General features: G+C 35.4%; 2 protein-coding genes across 2 annotated transcripts in view; both read left to right on the top strand.

The window, feature by feature from the left end:
* Window positions 1-275: 275 nt before the first annotated feature.
* LOC140170717 (uncharacterized) lies at window positions 276-2,724 on the top strand. The gene is made up of 2 exons (XM_072193952.1): window positions 276-1,410; window positions 2,072-2,724. The coding sequence occupies exons 1-2, from the start codon at window positions 276-278 to the stop codon at window positions 2,722-2,724; spliced, it is 1,788 nt and encodes a 595-aa protein (XP_072050053.1).
* Window positions 2,725-14,440: 11,716 nt separating this feature from the next.
* Window positions 14,441-22,086, top strand: part of LOC140171258 (follistatin-related protein 5-like) — a 199,074-nt gene continuing 191,428 nt past the window's right edge. The window contains 1 exon segment of the mRNA XM_072194488.1: window positions 14,441-14,812. The gene's annotated coding sequence lies outside the window, so the exon portion shown is untranslated.

Genomic DNA, 22,086 nt, shown 5'->3' with positions numbered 1-22,086 from the left:
TCTACTATGGAGTGTGAAAACTATACAAATCTAACTCAGTCATCATTGAATTTAGCTCTGCAGTGTATTCAATATTCTGCTATCTTTCTACATAGTTTGTCAGTTAACCACACCATTTGCCCACTCTCTAATGAAACATGTACTACCTTGGACTCGTTGAATCTACTAAAGAAACCATGCCTCACTCATAGTCTGGGCAAGACAACCACACGCCATGCTCCGAAAAATAAACGTTGGAGACGTAGGGGGAAGCGAGGGGTAGAAACCTCCATAATATGACCACCCCTCCTCCTCCTCCAACCAATATCGATCCTGTGCCTATTCCACTGACTATTCCCTGTTACCTTTCCATTCGATTATGGAACGCGTATTCGCTGAGATACAAGACTACGACCGTTTCGGATTACCTACTGGATGATGATGTTGATGCTATATTTGTGACTGAGACCTGGCTCAACGTAAATGATTCGGTTGTAATCGGTGAATGCACGCCCCCGGGGTACAATTTCTATAACTTTCCTCGAGGTACCTCTAACCATGGTGGAATTGCTGTTATATACAAAGCATCTCTGAACTTTAAGATCACAAAATTGAACTATGACTTTGTTACATTTGAATATGCTAGTGTTAATGATCCTATTAATGGTATTCAGTATATCATTGTGTATAGGCCACCACCCTCTGCCAAAAATCGTTTACTGCTTTCTGATTATTTGAATGAGTTTGAGGATTTCTTGGGCGAAATTTCTCTTTTCCCACAGAAGGTGGTTATGTTGGGGGATTTTAACATACATGTCAATTTGCCATCTAAACCTGAGGTCAAACGTTTCCTTGCCTGTGTTGAAGCCAATGGTTTTCAACAACATGTTATGAAACCCACCCATATTCATGGAAACACCCTGGATCTTATTTTATCCAGACCCAGTGATAACCTTATTCAATCTACTGATGTGCATAACAATGGCATGTCTCCTGACCATTTTATGGTCCTATGTGATGTCAATTGTAGTAAACCCTCTCTCACCAAGAAAATGGTTAAATGTCGTAACTTTAAGGCTATTGATAGGGATAAATTTGTTTCTGATCTATGTAACTCTCTCAATGACATGACTCCGGATGCAGTTTGTGATGTGTACATTCATGATTATGACACCAAGATTAGCACCATTCTAAATGTCCATGCGCCTGAGACGACAAAGGCTCGCACTATTAGACCACGGTACCCGTGGTATAATGATAACATCAAAGATCAAAGAAAGGTGCGTCGTCGCTTAGAACGAAAATGGCGTAAACATGGTTCCCTTGTTGACAAACAAGCTTATCTTGAGCAAAAGTCTTATGTCAATGGGCTCATTGAAACTGCTAAGAAGGAGTTCTATCATGAGAAATTGGCTTCTGCGGATGCCAAGGGTATTTTTCAAACTGTTAATACTCTCCTTAACAAGTCTCAAAGACCATTGCCATCTTGTGACTCTACCCAAACTTTATGTAACCAATTTGCTGAATTTTTGAAAGCAAAGTTGCCAAAATTCGTGATGGATTGGATCAAGAAAGTCTTGACCACCATGACTTGGAATCCAATATGTGTTCTTCATCCCTCACTGACTTTGAATGTGTGTCTGAAGATGAGGTTCTTAAACTTGTTATGCAGTGTCCAACAAAGACCTGCAAGCTTGATATCATCCCCACCTGGCTGCTCAAAGAGCATTCTGAGGTTTTTGCTCGCTGTCTCACTGTTATTATAAATAAGTCTCTGTCTGAAGGTGCATTTCCAAAGTCATTGGGCCAAGCTATCATCACTCCTGTGTTAAAAAAAACATCTCTTGACCAGAATGAGTTGGCCAATTACAGACCTGTGTCAAACATATCATTTGTTTCTAAACTAATTGAGAAAATTGTGTGTAGACAGATTACTGAGTATATTCATGTAAATAATCTGGGTGAAAGATTCCAATCTGCGTACACTTCTAACAGGAGCACAGAGACTGCGCTCATCAGGGTCAAGGGTGAAATGTTAGATGCTGTAGACAGAGGGAAGTAGTTTTATTAGTCCTTCTTGATCTGTCTGCAGCATTTGACACCATTGACCATGATGTGCTAATGTCCCGCCTAGAACATAGATTAGGGATTTCAGGTACTGCATTACAGTTGATACGTTCATACCTCACTTGTAGGACCACGCAAGTTCACATCGACGGTTTCTTCTCAGAAAAGCGTTCACTTGACTACGGTATCCCTCAAGGCTCGGTTATCGGTCCACTTATGTTCATCATCTATACACTGCCCATCGGTGAGATTATACATAAACCCAGACTCTGTTACCATGAATTCGCAGATGATACGCAACTATACATATCGTTCAATCCTAGGAATCTTAACGCTCACAAGATGGCTCTTCACAAACTTGAATCCTGTATCTCAGAACTCAAAGACTGGATGTGCGTGAACAAATTGAAACTTAACAACAATAAAACTGAATTCTTCATAGGCGGTACTTCTCAAGGTCTTCGTAAACTTCCGCCATTGCAACTTAATGTGGGAGACAGCGTCATTAAACCATCTGATAATGTTCGGAACTTGGGCACAGTGTTTGACTCTCGCCTAACGATGACTCCTCACATTAATAGCATGATTTCTTCAATCAATTTCCAGCTCCGTAATATTCGCCGTATTCGTCGCTTTTGGACCACAAAACACTTCACACAGTTGTGCAAGCTCTCGTGATATCACGCCTTGACACCGGGAATGCTCTCCTCTATGGAGCAAAATCAAAAGACCTTGATCGTTTGCAGTCCCTCCAACACAAAGCAGCCAAACTCATATTCTATGCCGCCAGACTTGATAGCCCCACACCATTAATGCACGACCTTCACTGGTTGCCAGTAAGAGATCGAATCAAATTCAAACTCTGTCTGTACATCTTCAAATGTTTGCATGAATCTGCTCCTTCATACCTCACAGAATTACTCTCATACAGAACGCGCTCATCTGGACCCGTCACAAGATCCTCTATGGATACCAGTCTTCTGAACACTCACATCGGTAAAAATCGCAGTGGTGACATGTCTTTTCGTTCTGCTGGTCCAGCGTTGTGGAACTGCCTCCCGCATAAAATCAGGGAGGCAACCTCAGTGGCAACATTTAAAAAAATCTCTTAAGGCTCATTATTATCCTTTTGACTCTTTGCTTTTGTTCATTCTCTTGTTTTTGCAGTGTATCACTTAGCGCTTTGATCTTTTTGTAATAGCGCTTTATAAGCTCAAATATGTATGTATGTATGTATGTATGAAGCTGGACTAGTAGAGAAAGCAGTTGAGCCAAACATTGATACATTTGACCCTGGAGAAAGTAATGAACCTGTATCCTCCCGGACAAAAGAAACACTAGAATCCTCGCAATATAGTGCTTCTCGAGCTGGAGACACGCATTTTTCCTTTGGAGCGGCTTGCCATGATTTTTGCGAAAACGCAATGATCTGCTGTTTGGTCATAACTGCTGCAATAGCGGTTGTAATCTTCTATGCAGGTTTCTGTATTTTCTTTGCCATTTGGATATTTGCAGTTTTTTTACTTTTTACGTTCACCTTTGGGCGATTGATTTTCTTTACGACTTTCATAGGTTCCGTGGTTTTTCTGACATTTTCGGGTTTGATAATAAATGCTCTAGAAGTAACACCCTACGTTATATTCGCTCTATCACTCATCGGTTTTGTTGTTGGTATAATCACCGGATTTCATGACCAATATTTCGAATTTCTACGACTTGTAATTGGAATAGCGGAAGAAGAATGCATTGCGTTTAAAATTGGAAAGAAACGTCCAGGTCCTTACGAAGAAGCCAACCATGCCAACGTTGAAACGGTACCACTACGTTTATGCCACACCCAACGTGATCGAATGAAACCAAACCTGAATGCTGAAACGGAAGGACAAAGGCCAATATTTGACAAAAAGTCGCGATGTCTTATGATAATGACGGGACTCACGGGAGTATCGAAGTTGATGTAAATGATGATACGGGCACATTGATTGAAGATCGGTTGTTTGAAAAATGTCTTCCATTGCGTTTGCAAGTGAGTTCGTTGGTTCTTCAGGTCTTACTGGCTGTACTTGCAGTGGTCATCGGAATAACAATCGTGATTGACATTGGTGAATTACATGCATTTTCTGATATCGGAGTTACAATTTCCACGGTGATCGTAACGCTGTTAGTTCCCCAACTCCGCCTCCTCATTCGATCAAAAGCTGATGACATTCTGGAGGAAAATAAACGTGAACGTAAAACAAGAAAGGCAATTGGTGAGTTCAAGGCAGAATATCCTGATATGGTGTGTTCTGTATGTGAAAAGGAAGAGAATAATTGTCAATGGGGAAAATTGGACGGACACGTGTTTTTTCCTCACTATCAGATGGCAATGATACCAGCTAAGGTTAACGAAGGATTTACTGATGAAAATGAGGCGGGTTTTTGCATTCATCCAATCAGGTTATAGGCTAATTTGCATTCTTATTTCCATGACTTTAACTGGTATATTTGACACTACTGTATTTTGATCGTTTTATGACCGAATCAAAGAATCAAATAAAATAATCCACGAGAAAATCCTTTCTTTATATCATTTAAAACCCGATTCGAACCAATAGCTGGTTTATGTCTTTATTTTGGTAGATTAATGATATGTTGTGAGTAAGAATTATGCATATCATATCATTATTTTTCGGCAAAATGTACTTGAGACTCTTGTATGAATTGTAGTTTTTATATAAATGAAACATACTCCTGGTAAAAACAAAATCACTCTCACTGCAGAGCGACTCGGGGCCGGGGGGGGGGTCATTCCCATTGTGGCCTGTACATCATCCGTGATAATGAAAACGCGTAAAAAGGGTAGTTTTTCGTGGGTAGGCACGATACGCGCGTATCGTGTTTAGGGTGTCAAAAACATGAAAAATTGGGGAAAAGGGTAGCAAAATTGCAATTGCTAATACGCGAAAATTAAATTTAGGGTATGAAATTTGATTCAAGGAATAAAATCCCTGTTTAGGGGCGCGTGTTATCTGTTTAGGGTATCGTTTTAGCCAAGGGTCAAATCCTTGTTTAGGGTGCTTTTCAAAAGTTGATTATCGCGGATGGTGTACAGGCCACAATGGGAGTGACCCCCCCGGGACTCGGGGGCATACAATATGATTCTTTCTCATTTGTTTTTATGAATGTTGACTGATGGACAATGTCAATGATTAATAGGGTTTAAGCAAATAATTTCTCCATTTCTTGGTGTTAGTTGAATAATAAATTCTTTTTGATAAATATAAGTATAGCTGAGCATAGAGTTTTGACTCAATATATAAGGGTTTTCTTTTACCAGGAGTATAATAAGTAAATCCTTTTTCAACATGACTTGCTTTTGTGTGTAACAAAAATTAAATGTCATTATTTTTTCCTTGGTCTTTTATAGCCAATCCAAAAATGAATATAAATTGTTACCCAGAAAACAAAGTGTTTTCGTAAAATGTTAGAAAAGGTCGGAAAAGATTGACAGAAAAAGTTAAATCTCGGGTTGTATAAAGGGTATAAAACGTTTGAATTACATTGAAAAATCTGTAACAATTGTTGTGTTTGCATTCACTCGGCCATTAACAGAGAATCCAAAAAGGTTTGCAAAGTATACCTCTTTAAATATTGTTTGAAACATATAACGTTAGAAAAATTACTTCTTGAGTGAAACAAAAATCTCAAATTTTGTTGCCATTAAATAGAGAACTAAATACAGCCTACGTCCATGCACATCACAATCGTGTGAAAATCTTTTAAAAATGAGGGCGTCATTGTGAGCAAATGTTCGGAGGCTTGGCAAGGAGCATTGCTGTTTCAGTGGCAAATGTTACAGTATTGCTTCATTTGTAATATACAGCGATAATATCCAAATAACACACATATATTAGGGTAGAAAAAGGGCATAAAATGTTGACAACTTCTGGAAATATTGCTTAAAAACATTGCAACATACTGTTATTTTTATGCCTTTGTATAACCTGACCATAAACATAAGCAGGGAATTATGACTATCATCATCAGTAGATATAGCAAGTAAATGCAACAGGGGTTTAGAACAGCTAGCAGTTCAAGAATCAACGTGTCGGCTTTATTGAGTAGATAGCAGGACGCAGAAACATTTAACAGCTATCTTCAGTAGATAGCAAGACGCAGAAACATTTAACAGCTATCTTCAGTAGATAGCAAGACGCAGAAACATTTAACAGCTATCCTCAGTAGATAGCAGGACGTAGAAACATATAACAGCTATCTTCAGTAGATAGCAAGACGCAGAAACATTTAACAGCTATCTTCAGTAGATAGCAGGACGCAAAAATATTTAACAGCTATCTTCAGTAGATAGCAGGACGCAGAAACATTTAACAGCTATCTTCAGTAGATAGCAGGACGCAGAAACATTTAACAGCTATCTTCAGTAGATAGCAAGACGCAGAAACATTTAACAGCTATCTTCAGTAGATAGCAAGACGCAGAAACATTTAACAGCTATCTTCAGTAGATAGCAGGACGCAGAAACATTTAACAGCTATCTTTAGTATCTAGATAGCAAGACGCAGAAACATTTAACAGCTATCTTCAGTAGATAGCAGGTTATATTATGTGGAAAACAAGTTTTTGTTACTGTAATCTTCAGTAGCCTATAGTAATATTTTAATATAAAAGCCTTTTTCAGCGTGGCTAATGTAACTTACAGCCATCTGTATTGTAAATATCTGGTAAATTGTTATCTTCATTAAATATGACAGCTATATCTACCATAGTATAATGAAAATTAGTGTAAAACATCAAGTATGAAATAAAATTTCAGTTTTACTGAACTTTATCAAATAAACAAAAAGGTTTTAAAATTGTTTTATTGGTGTTACCGACCCAATTTTGTCGGGAAAAAACAAAGTTAGGGTTAGGAAAAAAGCACCCGAATTTCCTAATTGGGTACCTTTTTGAAAAGTTACAGGAAAAAGCACCCAAAATTAAACATTGTGCGCTTTCCCCCCACAAAACAGTGTTTAGAAAGTATTTAAAAACACTTTTCTTGTAATCGATATGTAAATACGTTTAAAATCTAAACACTAATCTGTCAAAACGTTTTAAACTTATTACACAGATATTAATTAGTTACCAGAAATCACATGTTTCATTCCTGAACACAAACCATTAAATATCATTATTTAGCATATTTAGTTTAGACATGTTAAGAAGTCGATAACAACAAAAGTGTTTTCATTTTTTCACACTGCTTTTGCCCATTATCAGTGAGAAGATTTAACAGTGTGACTGCTATCTTCAGTAGATAGCAGCTCAATTGACAACTACAGTAAATTGCAGATTAATTTAAGGCTGTCTCAAGTAGAAAGCCGATAAATATATTAGCTATCTTGAGTAGATAGCAAATTAAAGCAACAGTTATAATCAAAGACAGAATTAAAAAGGCGTCATCTGTCAATCAAACTTGGGCATGGTTTGTTTACGAGTGTCGTGATGATTGAGGTTTTGAACGCGGCGATTAAAACAGCACGCCTTATGGTTAATTTTGCACCTTCAAACATACAAACTGTCTCCAAATCTTAGTAATAGGAACTCTGTCAACAATATAGAAAAATTATTTTTTGCCTTTGTAAAGGTACCCCATTTTTCGCGATTTATTTCGATTCCTTTTCTCCAATCGGCACCTTTTAATACTAACCAATCAATGATCCTGCGGAGTTTGATTGACAGTGACCTCAGACGCAAACTAGTAATTTTAATTCTGTCTTTGATTATATCTGCAGTTGGCAGCCAATTGATCGGACAGCTACATCTTCAGTTCGCCTAATATCAGAAAGAAAGTATGCAGTAACTTTAAATGCACGTTTCTTCTGATTTGTATTCATCGCGTCAGTATAGGCCTATTATGCCGTTTGACCTGCCATATTTTAACCAGCATAATTATATAGATATCCATGCATGTGATACCAAAACGTCTGTTTTTTTTAATTTCCGGTATCATTCGTCGTGTCAATTCATATACTGTTTTGCTGCTATAAAGTTGTTTTTCCAACATGTACAGGGTGTTCCAAAAAAATCTTACACTCGGATGACGAATTATTTTATAAGAACAAAAGTTATGCTTCATCAAAAGGGGTAAAAAATCGGTCTAGGAAGGGTTAGGCAAAAACTCACATTTTTTACCCTATTTGGTCAATAATTAAATAGATCAGGCCAATATAAAACATGGAATGTAGCGTTTAGATTCAGGGCCATTCCTAGGGATTTTGCCGCCCTAGGCAAAGCCTCTCCCTGCCGCCCTACCAATGCATACCTCTACCTCGTCCCCTTTTTATTTTCCTCCCATTTTTCTTTTTATCCGCCCTTATTTTTTCTTCCCTTTTCTTTCGCCATTCCGGTTTTTTCTTTTTTTTCGCCTTTTTTTTGCGCCCCTCTGCGTTTGCTACCCTAGGCGACAGCCTTACCTGGCCTAATGGTCGGAACGGCCCTGTTTAGATTAAATTTCAGACTTTTTCCATTTTCTAGAGTGTATTCAAAAAAATCAGTGAGGCAAAAAAAAATTGTTGTAATTTTCTCCAAATTTTTTACACCGAATATGTGTTTATTTATAGATTCCATGACTATAATTTCCTATTCAAAAATATACATTTATATATAATCTGGTATGAATAATTAATGAGCACTTTTAATTAATGCATTTATGAAAGTGCAGAGCCCCGGTGCTGATGTGCATGATGCATGTAGAAATCACCAAAGTCGATTGTTGACTCATTTGTTTGCTGAAACATTCTTTTTACCACCGATTGAAGAGAAATCAAGTTTGTATTAAAGATTGATTATTCTTCTTTACGGTACTTTAAAAAAATAATCATTTCGTTTCACCGTTTTTCTAAAATTATTCGCCATACGAGCGTTAAAATGTTGCTTGAGACAACCTGTATAATCCATCAATTGATCACGACGACAGAAAGAACTAAAATATTTAGAGCCTATACTTGTCCGATGGATTACGACATGGCTTCTTCTGTCATATCAATCAATTTGTGCGATTTGTGTTAATTAAATTACGGTGTATGTAACGTTTAAAAGGTAGTAGGCCTACTACACCCGTTGATAAATTTGTGACTATTTTTGCAGTTTCTCAAAAAAAATGATAACACACTGGAAACAAAAGTTATGTATAGGGGCAAAAAATCCAGTTACTACACTGGAATTTCTGTGACTCAAGTCAAGCGGTACGTTATTTATGAAAAGAAAAGAGGTACCGCTAGAATGTACCTCATTTCTTAACATAAATAATGAACCACTTGTCTTGAATCACTGAAATTTCAGTGAAGTAATTGGATTCCTTGCCCTATAATATTCATAACTTTTGTTACCAGTGTGTAGTTATTTTTTGAAAAACAAAATGCAAAATTCGTGACAAAATGTATCAGCATGATCAGGGGGTGCAGTACCACCTTATTAAAGCCTGTTTTATAATGTTTCTGCCATGCATCTTTCAACTCTTCTTCAATAACTTGCAGAAAAACGTGTATAGTTCTGTATCACTTTTAAGGGAACCATCTCCAGACATAACAAAACAATACATGCATCTGACTGATTGAACCATGTAAGCTTGTATACCTATTTTAAAAAACAAGAACAGCACCACAACAACAACAATTTATTTATTTATTTATTTATTTATTTATTTATTTATTTATTTATTTATTTATTTATTTATTTATTTATTTATTTATTTATTTATTTATTTATTTATTTATTTATTTATTTATTTATGTATTTTATTTTATTTTTTTATCTTTAATTGGGCATAGAAAGCATTTGTCAAACAAGCAAACAAAAAACAACTTATAAGCTTTACCACCATCGTTATAAATAAATTAAGAATTTTATGCGCACGTTTAAGGGATCTAAAATGAGCGTTTATTGCGTTTCGACAGTATTTTTGTGGGACATGAGAGCACCTCAGACCTATCGAATTGCATTCTGAATACGAAGCATGTCTTTCTGATATCAAATAATTTTCATTTTTTGAAAATCACAATAGGCCTATAATAAAAAATTTTATGACAAATTATAAAAATTTGATATTTTTCAAATTTTTGATATATAACAGTCCTCGAAGTAAATTATATAAATCTAATGATATATTCTTAAAGTGTATGTAGCAGGAGGAAAAGCCGACAGTCAATTGAAAATTTTGACCTTTCATATTGAAGATATGGATTTTTTCCCAAAAGACCTAATTTTTTTTGGTGTTTTGGGAAAAAAATCCGTATCTTCAATACGAAAGGTCAAAATTTTCAATTGATCGTCGGCTTTTCATCCCACCTACATACACTTTAAGTATAAATCATCAGATTTATAAAGTTTACTTCAAGTACTGTTAAATATCAAAAATATCAATTTTAATGATTTGCCATAAAATGTGTATTAAATTGCGAATTTCAAAAATCAAATTTATTTGATATCAGTATGACATTCTTCGTATTCAGAATGCAATTCGATATGTCTGATGTGCTCTAATGTCCCAAAATAAATACTGTCCAAACGTTCATACCCCAGCCCTTAATAAAACATGCATCTCAAATTTTTAAACTTACATTTCATCACCCAAAGTGAAACTGTTATTTCATTACATCAATAGTTTGACCCATATCTTTGAAACAGGCACGGATAAGAAACTGAAATACAGGTTCCTTGTGGAACCCGTTACCTGGTACATGAATATCAGTAATGTGATTAGGGCATAATATATTCGTATACGTTGATAAATAACAAAAAAATAAATCTGTGTTCCATTTACACAAATTCATCTCACAAATCATTTCATATTTTCGTACTAATTTCCCACTTGCCGTTTAACAATTCCAGTGCACACCAACGAGTTACAAGACACGTACATACTTTATCCTGTAATATGATACTAAGTGTAAAAGTTGAACGTAAGTACATCAAATTTTTATCTTTGATAACTTAGCCTATAACTTGATTTTGAATTCACAAATGACTGTTTTTCCATAGCGTTCACCTAAAGCGAAAGATGGTTTGAAATTGATAGGGGACCTATGGCAGCAATTTAGATAAAAAGTTTGATAAATAAACGCGTAAGTGCTTGATTTAAATCTAATATCAATTTTGTTATAATGAAAACGGGAAGCAATATCAGTAATTGAACGTATCATAACATAATGTTATAATATTAAAAGATAAATGTATTCAAATTGAACATATTGAGAGAGCTAATATCGTTAAATCAATATTAAATAAAAAAACTTTTTTGATCAATCCAGGTCTCTTCATTTCAATTACATTTTTCTGCATTTCGACATAAATTTATATTAGTACCGGTGTGATATAGTATAGTATAGTATAGTATAGTAGATACAGTAATTAAATCCCGGTGGGCACTCGAATATGAAAGTGATGTACCTGTGCCCACCAGCGTACGAAACTAGCAGTCTATCGGTGTAGAAATTTTCAGAAAAAGGGGGTCATCCGGTGTTGGCAATGTCAAAAATGGGGTGATTTTGTATAGAAATTTCACATCATTGACAATTAAAAATACCCAGCAAACACAAAACGTTTTGGACATTATTCGCAAAAGGTTATAAAAGGTTGTCAGAAAACGTTTAAATGTCGGGTTATATAACGGGTATATTAAGAGTATAAAACGTTTTCATAACTTAAAAAACATTTTGTAATAATCTACTGCTCAGCAAACAAACATGTTTTACAGAAAACGTTTAAATGTCGGGTTATATAAAGGATATGAAAACGTTATAATAACATTCCAAAAACATTCTTGAAAACTTGATACAAAACATTCTAAACAGAATGTTATTTTGGGGTTGAAAACATATTTTGCAAAAAATGTTTGCCCAAAATAATTTTCAACAACGTTTTAAAAACGTTTTCATGACCTTTATATAACCCGACATTTAAATGTTATTAAAAGGTTTTGAAAAAACATTTTAAGAATATTTCTGCGTTTGCTGGGTTCAAATATTTTAACATGATGTTATTTAAGTATTGACACAATATTTGGCAAAAATGTTTGCAAAAATAGTTTACAATAACATTTCTTGAATACATTTAAAAATATTGTTGTATAGTGTGTTTTCATACAAAACGTTTTAAAACGTTATCATGACCTTTATATAACCCGACATTTTAATGTTATTAAAACGTTTTTACCTAAACCAAAATATAACTTATTTAAAACGTTTTTAAAACGTTTTTGTGTTTGCTGGGTTGCTTTTTACCCAATTTTACAGTACAAAATAGACAAAACTCACGTATTGTGCTCAAAATGCGCGCGAAACGCGCCGAAATTTCAATTTGGGTGTGTAGGCTACTGAAAACAACGGGGTCATTGGGTGTAGGATTTGCCAAAAATACCGGGGTCTTTGATGGGCACATGACGTATGTCATTATGGGAGTGCCCCCGGAATTAAATGAAAGGAAAATGGCACAAAATACAGCAGCAAACGTATCATTTTCTTCTTATATCAAAATGTACAAATATTTTATTACAAAACACCCCACCCCATACAAATAAGAGATACAGATTTTTCACAAAACAATATGGGTCACACTTCCGGTCAAACTTATTTCGACAAGCTCAAAAAGCTTAAATTTCCATGGCAACCGTAATAAAAGTGGCTATACAAGTATCCTTAAGACATTTGATTTTCTATCCCCATGCGTCTCTCAATGTACTTCATACGACAAGAATTATCTAGGTCGCCGAGATGTTCAGGTGAATTATCTCCCCATAAACCCTCTCTCTCCTTGAAGCTTCAAAATTTTTATAAAATTTCACAAAAATTCATAAAATGTGCAATTATATGTCCATATATGGAATCTACGTGATAAATGCATTCAAATGAGTACAAACAGACCTAGTATTTGTTCAGAGGTTTTTGACTTAGTCCTTCATTTTCTAGACGTAATCTTTGAATTTGATGATTTGTTGCATGAAACCCTAAAGAGTTACCTAGCATTAACTGCGTCCAAATTAGTCAGGTTCTATTTGTCTTTGGTTCTCACAGGAGATTTAAGGGTCTGATTACAAGCTAAATGCGTATATACACCCTTAAAAGAAAGTGAATGATTTAAAGTAATAAGTATGTCAAGTTTAAGTGTTATTCTATAAGTGCTTGGAGTAACGATGTGTTTATATAAAACAAACCATGTTGTCATAATCTGTTGGAGATTAATATTACCCGTGGTTCAAATGGTCGTGGGCAAGTTTTATTTTAAAAGTATTGCACGTCACCATTAGAGATATGCAGAGAGAGATTGAGAGAGAGTTTGAGAGAGGGGAGAGAGATATATATAGAGAGAGGAGAGGGGATGGGGATAGGAAGAGAGAGAGAGAGAGAGAGAGAGAGAGAGAGAGAGGAGAGGAGGGGATGGAGAGAGAGGGGAGAGGGAGAGAGAGGGGGAAGGAAGGGAGGGAGAGAAGGAGGGGGAGAGGGATAAGAGGGAGGCAGAGACAATAGAGGATGGATAGCCTATAATGTCATGTTTTTGTTTCAAATTTGGTTCCAATTATTTTAAATTACATGCCAAGGGTAAACTGTAGCTTTTTATATGGTTGATACTATTAGCAGGGCTTCACAAGGTACACATTAGAACCATTTAAATATATGCCCCATTTAAACCATCAAAATATGCATTTAAAATAGCGCGCGCATATCTCTGATCTAGTTTCTGAAGTGCTGTTAAATTGAAAATTGAGAATCTTAAGCGGGTATTTTTCTAATCATAAAAGACAAATCATAGCTTTCATATCTTATCGCCGCCAAATAATAGGATTTGCGTTGGTTAGCTATCAGCAAAAAGCATGTTGAAATAGCTATCAAAATTAACAGGATCAAAAAGAGGATGTCCTTTTGATGACTCACGTGTTGAGAGTAGGACCGCGATCTTATTACTCACGGCACTATACTATAGCTCAATTAATGGCAAGAATAGTATCAAGACATACAGAACCAGTACCCGGCATGTTTGTACTTATTTGTGTGTATTTTCTTTTATAATATGAACATTTTAATTATAATTTTATAATTTTATAATTTATAGAATTGTATTATTATATAGCATTTAAAATTAAGATCTGCGCTAAAAATGGTGTTATTAAGTATTGATTGTATCGTATTATTTTCTAAAACGGGTAATCTATCTATATACTAGATCCAAAGACATATTGATGACCTGGTAGTAATATGGTAATTTTTGTCAATTAAATCACTACATTATCGCTAGTATAGCAGTACTTAACGAATTCCCCGCGTAAATTATAATGGTACATTCCTCTAATATTCATGAGGGGCTGTTCCGCTGCATTAAATTTAGCTCGTTCGCCGTATGCATGCATGCTGCTCTAGCGTACACTTGCATGCACAGAGCGACAGCCTGTGTTACCAGCCGCTTCTTCAAATTGAACATCTATATCACTGCTTGCAAAGATCAGGATTTCATGCTTTCTCCCTAACCCCGGGGAGCTAATTTTGTGGGGTCACACCATCATCTCATATGTACTCTCCATCCACCTTGTAGCCTTCAACAAGGTAAAGTGCGCGTGAAATCCTCCAGGAGAAGAAGATTTAGGCGGTTTTCCTGCATTATCGTATCTGGACTGTTTTAAAGGCAGGTCGTTGTGTATGTGCATTGCTATCTTCAGTAGATATACTCGTGGATGACTTATACGTGATTTGACAGATCGGAGGCAATAAGCGACATAGCGTTGTGTATACAGGTAGGATATATGCATGCATGCTGGTGGTTTACATTATAAATGTGTACTGTTATCACTAAGGGGCTGTATGGTTTAGCTAAACGACTGTCGTTATTCGCAAAATTAAATTATAGTTTATGATTATTTGCCGAGGGATATTAAGAGTATAGTAGGATTCAGATTTGACTTTGGCTGGCCTTACGTTGTCAAAACTGTATTAAAAGTAGGGTTAAAAATAAACATAATACACACATTATGTCATGATATGTGTTATACACGTACACATTTATAATACTATACATATCCGGTTATTTGTTTATATTAATAAGGTTTTATGCTCTGAATAGATATTCAGCATGAAGCTTTTTACAAATATCATTCAAGTACATTAGTATAATTTATTCCCCATGATATTGTTTATTTTATCCCACTAAAATAAATATGTTGTATCTAGTATGTATAGATTATGTATAGATGCTGTCTTTTACTCGGAAAAACAGTATAGTTGTTGGGTGTGTGAATTTACGGGAACAGCCCATTATCCCAAAGAGTCATTAGTTCGAAGATGGTTAAAGTTATGGCTTAGTGGCATTTTAGGTTAGGATTTATTAGGGTTCGGGTTAGCGTTAGGGTTATATGGTTAACATTAGGGTTAGTGTTAGAGTTATAAGCTAAGGTTAAGGTCAGAGTTAGGATTCGGGTCACGGTTAGGTTATCGGATAGGGTTAGGGTTTAGGTCATATGTTAGTGCTATGGTGAAATTTAGGGTTAGAGTAAGGAATAGGGTTTGTAATACTTTTATTGTGTTTTGGGACTAATGACCCCTCGGACTTTTGACCTGTAACTTTGCTTTGTTTTTGGTAGATATACGCACACGCATGTGTACAAAATTGATACTACATCGACAGCTGCTATCTACTGAAGATAGCTTTTTCTGATATTAAGATATTGATAATATCAATTTATAATATCGATTATCTCAACTGATGAAGAAAGCATTTCAAATAAAGATATCATTTGCTATCTACTGAATATAACTTGCTTTGTTATAAGATATTATAGCCTCCATTATCTCAGCTATATCTACTGCAGAAAGAATTTCTAATGAAGATATCAGATGTTGCTATCTACTGAAGATATCTGACTTTAAGATATGATCTGCTATGAAGATATAGTAATGTCGATTAGCTCAGCTATCTACGAAAGAAAACATTTCTAATGAAGATAACATCTACTGTCTACTGAAGATAACTTGCTTTTTTTTATAACGATATCAGCTATCTACCGAAGAAAGCATTTCTAATGACGATAACATCTGCTGTATACTGAATATAACTTGCTTTGTTATGAAGATATTGATAATATCGATTATCTCAGCTATCTACCGAAGAAAACATTTCTAATGAAGATATCAGATGCTGCTATCTACTGAAGATAACTGACTTTGCTATAAAGATATAGTAATATTAATTAGCTCAGCTATTGATAAAAACGGTTACTCAGCTATTAACTGAAGAAAGCATTACTAATGAAGATATCAGATGCTGCTATCTACTGAAGATAACTGTCTTTGCTATAAAGATATGGACAATATTAATTAGCTCAGCTATCTACTGAAGAAAACATTCCTAATGAAGATAGCATCTGCTATCTAATGAAGATAACCTGCCTGGTTATGAAGATATTGATAATATCGGTTACCTCAGCTATTACTGCTAAAAGCATTTCTATCAGATTCTGCTATCTACTGAAGATAACTGACTTTGCTATAAAGATATGGATAATATGAATTACACTAAAGAAAGCCTTCCTAATGAAGATAGCATCTACATACTGAAGATATAATGGTAACATTGATTATCTTATCAATCTATAAGCTTTTGCTAAAGGAATATAGCATTTGCTATACTGAAGATACATTTGTTATTTATGCACTATGATTCATTATTATGATACAACATGTGCAGATATATATATATATTTATTTGTATTTTTGTGAGGCTGTGCAGGGGTGCGTTTACTGCGTTGTTCATATGTTTACGTGCATTTTACACACCTTTATCAGATCTGTAGCCGCGAGAAGTTAATTTCGGTGGTTAATAGCAGGGGTTAATCTTCATCTATATAATACAGATAATATACATACACGTAATTATGTATTTTGAATCGACGTGCATAAACCGCATATGTTTATTTAGGTATACCGACCATATGTATACGTACATGTGTGTGCGTGTTCCTGAATATGTCCATGCAATTAAACCAATACCAGTGGGGATTGATAATCTTAATTCATCTATTTTTCTCTTCATAGTGTTGATAAATATTTTGATATTCATCATAATTATTATGTGTATTGTTTGGCCCATTGTGCTAACCTACACGAACCTCTTACATACATGTAACCCATTGATTGTTGTTGCTATATTTAAACACGCTGTAGCAAGTAGATTGAACCTATACGATGTAGATATCTTGTACCAATCAATACTATTCAGAATACATATAATATACTTACATGTGGATGTGAAAGGCGGAGAGGAAAATGAGGTTTAAAAGTCGAGTTAACGATTGAGATATACACTGTTAGAACATTGGGTAAATCCCAATTGGTTATAGAATTTTACCCAACCCCTGGGTACCATATAAATAACCTTCATGGGTTGGGTAAGGTTTTTTGCCCAAATCTTGGATACATTTTACCCAACATTAGACAAATTACTGAAAATAACTCAATGTTGGGTAACATTTTTCCCACAGTTAGGTAAAATGTTTAACCAAGCGGTTTTTACCTAGTGTTCTAACAGTGTAACATGATTGGACCTTTGAAGTATTATACTCCACTCAGTTGGATTGTACAAGCTTTTAAAAATGAGAGAATTAATGCGAGGGCAAGAGACAAAGGGGAGGGGGGAAGAAAGAGAGAAGGGGAGGGGGAGCCTGAGACGGGAAGAGGGTAGATAGAAAGACAGAGACAGTGGGAAAGAGAACAGTGACAATATTATATGGGTATATGAGCGATTATATGCAAGAACGTGATAGATCAACATGTATAACGAATGACAGGGAGAAAAAAGGAAACAAAACAGGGGTATTTGAAGAACAAATTAACTGGTGGTATATTTGATACAGACTAGGAAGAGACAAAGAGGGTGAGAAGGGGGTAGAGAGAGACGGGTCGACGAGAAAGGGAGGTATTGTCGACCATTGAGCGAGAGGGGGGAGATTGGAGAAGAAAGAGACATATTAGAGGAGAGGAAATTCTAAAGAGAGGAAAGAGAAAAAAGGAGAGAGAGAGAAAGAGACGGGTGACGAGAGTAGTCGACTAGAGAGACTATAGACGAATCCAACGAGCCAAGTCATGGTCAGGATTTGGTCGGCCATCTTTGGTTTCCCGGTGGCACCAACCTGGGGTTTTGAGCGCCCGATTGTGCAAATAAAAGCCGCCTAACACCTGGAGAAGATGCAAAGACGAGGAGGGTTAATAGAATAATATATACAATAGAGGTAATCCTGTCGCATCTATTCATACATAGTCCTTTTGTTCATCCATTTGTACATCTATGAATAGATGCGACGGGATTACCAGTCCTGCGGAATTATCTCTATTGTATTATTCTATTAACCCTCCTCGACCTTCTCTGTAATGCGGCTTTTATTTGCACAACTGTTGGAACTGTATTGTGTTGTAAACTATTAAATCATTCTTTTGTCTACCTGTGTTTTCGAGAAGGTGTAAAACGGGTGATGGAATGCAGTTTAAAATTTCCGCCAAGGCCGAATCATTTCACATTTTGGATGCATTGTAGCCGACGGGGACCCAACTAAAGGCTACTAGTCAGGTGTAGGAATGCGTGTATTTGGATTCGTCTATAGAGACGGGAGAGAGAGGCAGGGGAAAAAGCAAAACTGACATATCAAAGAAGTAATATTATGTATTTAGTACAGAGGTTCAGTAACCTTTGTTAAAGTTTATTAAAGAAAATACATGAAGAATGTAGGAAACAGAAAACAATCGAGCTGGCAAAATTTGCCAGACCTTTTTTTATATTCCGTATAGAGCAAAATGACAATGAACTTGAACCTATAAGATTTCTTTTACCGATCAATCCAATAACACAGAAGCGATAAATAATATGACAGAAATATAAACCGTTGAATTAAATTTGCAACCCTGGATGTACACTATTTGCCAAACATTTTGTATAGAAGAGAATGAACTTCAACCTATAAGTATAGGCTAGTAGCTTTCATGTGTCAATCAATACAGTGCAGAATACGCTTCATGCAAACAAAGCAGTAAATAACGCGGAGGAACCAAATAAGGCAGATAATTTATTGTAGAGTTAAATTTACAAGCTGGGTGTATTCAATATGCAAGATGCTGCGTGTTACAATCAGAAGCGTCAATATAAATGGTAACAAGTCGTTCTGTATCTCGTGTTGATTAATTCTCTGCGCAAATTACATCTTGCAGCAAACGTATGCAGAAGAAGCATTAAGACGGTTAGATTAATTCAGTGGAGTTACATTTTACACAACTGACCGTATAATTATTTGACCAGCCATAGGGACCCTTATCGATTGACAGAGTACAAGTACATTTCAAGAAGTGGTCATATGACCATATTCCATTTCTTATAATTAAATACAAAGACAAAAATAAGGAATTCATATCCAAATCCACAAGACGATCAGATGTTATGCAGTCAGTAATATAGACAGTTGTTGTGCAATGTTATCTACTGAAGATAGCTATAATAGACAACACGAAATTTACTGTGCAGTGCTATCTACTGACGATAGCTATACAGAAAGCACGTGTAGTGATATCTACTGAAGATAGCTATAATAGACGACACGAGATGTATTGTACAGTGCTATCTACTGAAGATAGCTATAATAAACAACACGAAGATGTATTATACAGTGCTATCTACTGAAGATAGCTATAATAAAAAACACGAAGATGTATTATACAGTGCTATCTACTAAAGATAGCTATAATATACAACACGAGATGTATTGTACAGTGCTATCTACTGAAAATAGCTATAATAAACAACACGAAGATGTATTATACAGTGCTATCTACTGAAGATAGCTATAATAAACAACACGAAGATGTATTATACAGTGCTATCTACTGAAGATAGCTATATTAGACATGGTAGACAACACGAGATTTATTACACAGCGCTGTCAACTGAAAATAGCTGTAGCCGGGAGCTGTAGACAATCTTTGCTAAAGATTATTATAAAAAAAACCCAGAAGAATATGGGGAAAAGAAAACAGCCGAGCTGGCAAATTTACTTGACATTTTTTAATTCTGTATAAAACAAAATGACAATGAACTTGAACCTATAAGATTTCTTCTACCGATCAATCCAATAACACAGAGGCGATAAATAATATGACAGAAATATAAACCGTTGAATTAAATTTGCAACCCTGGATGTACACTATTTGCCAAACATTTTGTATAGAAGAGAATGAACTTCAACCTATAAGTATAGGCTAGTCGCTTTCATATGTCAATCAATACAGTGCAGAATACGCTTCATGCAAACAAAACCGCAAATAACGCGGAGGAACCAAATAAGGCAGATAATTTATTGTAGAGTTAAATTTACAAGCTGGGTGTATGCAATATGCAAGATGCTGCGTGTTACAATCAGAAGCATCAATATGAAAGGTAACAAGTATTCTGTATCTCGTGTTAATTAATTCTCTGCGCAAATTACATCTTGCAGCAAACGTATATCAGAGGAAGAAATAAGACGGTTAGATTAATTTAGTGGAGTTACATTTTACACAACTGACCGTATAATTATGTGACCAGCCATAGAGACCCTTATCGATCGACAAGTGCATTTCAAGAAGTGGTCATATGACCATATTCCATTTCTTATAATTGAATACAAAGATAAAAATAAGGAATTTATATCCAAACCCACATAAAATCTATGCTAATAGAGGATCACTTGCCATCCTAACTCTAATCCTAACCTAAACCCAACTCTGATCCTAATCGTTGGGGTGGCGACAGTCATGCCCAATTTCAGATACAATTTAATTAATAAAATATCGTTCGTTGCCAATTGTCAGATGACCACAACCATATTGAATACAATTTTAGGGGGAAGTCGCCTGTGTTAGAAAACAACAATTGTACAAACTCTTGACCTTTCTTGAGTCGAAAGAGCTAGTCAAGTCGCTAATGCAATATGCACGCAAGTATAACAGTTGGCTTGTCTTTAATGTCAAGACGATCAGATGTTATGCAGTCAGTAATATAAACAGTTGTTGTGTAGTGCTATCTACTTAAGATAGCTATAATAAACAACACGAAGATGTATTATACAGTGCTATCTACTGTAGATAGCTATATAATAGACAACACGAAATGTATTGTGTAGTGCTATTTACTGAAGATAGCTATAATATACAACATGGGTGTATTATACAGTGCTATCTACTGAAGATAGTTATAATATACAACATGGGGTGTATTATGCAGTGCTATCTACTAAAGATAGCACACGAGGTGTATTATACAGTCCTATCTACTGAAGATAGTTATATAGAAAGCACAAGCTGTATTGTGTTATGCTATCTACTGAAGATAGCTATATTAGACATGATAGACAACACGAGATTTATCATACAGCGCTATCTACTGCAGATAATGTAGATAATCTTTGCTAAAGATTATTAAAGAAAATACATGGAGAATATGTGATACAGAAAACAGTAGAGCTGGCGAATTTGCCAGACATTTTTGTATTCTATATAAAACAAAATGACAATGAACTTGAACCTATAAGATTTCTTCTACCGATCAATCCAATAACACAGATGCGATAAATAATATGACAAAAATAAAAACCGTTGAATTAAATTTACAACCCTGGATGTACTATTTGCCAAACATTCTGCATAGAAGAGAATGAACTTCAACCTATAAGTATAGGCTAGTAGCTTTCATATGTCAATCAATACAGTGCAAAATACGCTTCATGCAAACAAAGCAGTAAATAACGCGGAGGAACCAAATAAGGCAGATAATTTATTGTAGAGTTAAATTTACAAGCTGGGTGTATGCAATATGCAAGATGCTGCGTGTTACAATCAGAAGCATCAATATGAAAGGTAACAAGTATTCTGTATCTCGTGTTAATTAATTCTCTGCGCAAATTACATCTTGCAGCAAACGTATGCAGAAGAAGAATTAAGACGGTAATTCAGTGGAGTTACATTTTACACAACTGACCGTATAATTATTTGACCAGCC

Source organism: Amphiura filiformis, chromosome 15, assembly GCF_039555335.1.
Source record: "Amphiura filiformis chromosome 15, Afil_fr2py, whole genome shotgun sequence".
Classification (NCBI taxonomy): Eukaryota; Metazoa; Echinodermata; class Ophiuroidea; order Amphilepidida; family Amphiuridae; genus Amphiura; species Amphiura filiformis.
The sequence above is the reverse complement of the archived record's forward strand: the minus strand, read 5'-3'. Positions and strand labels throughout refer to the sequence as shown.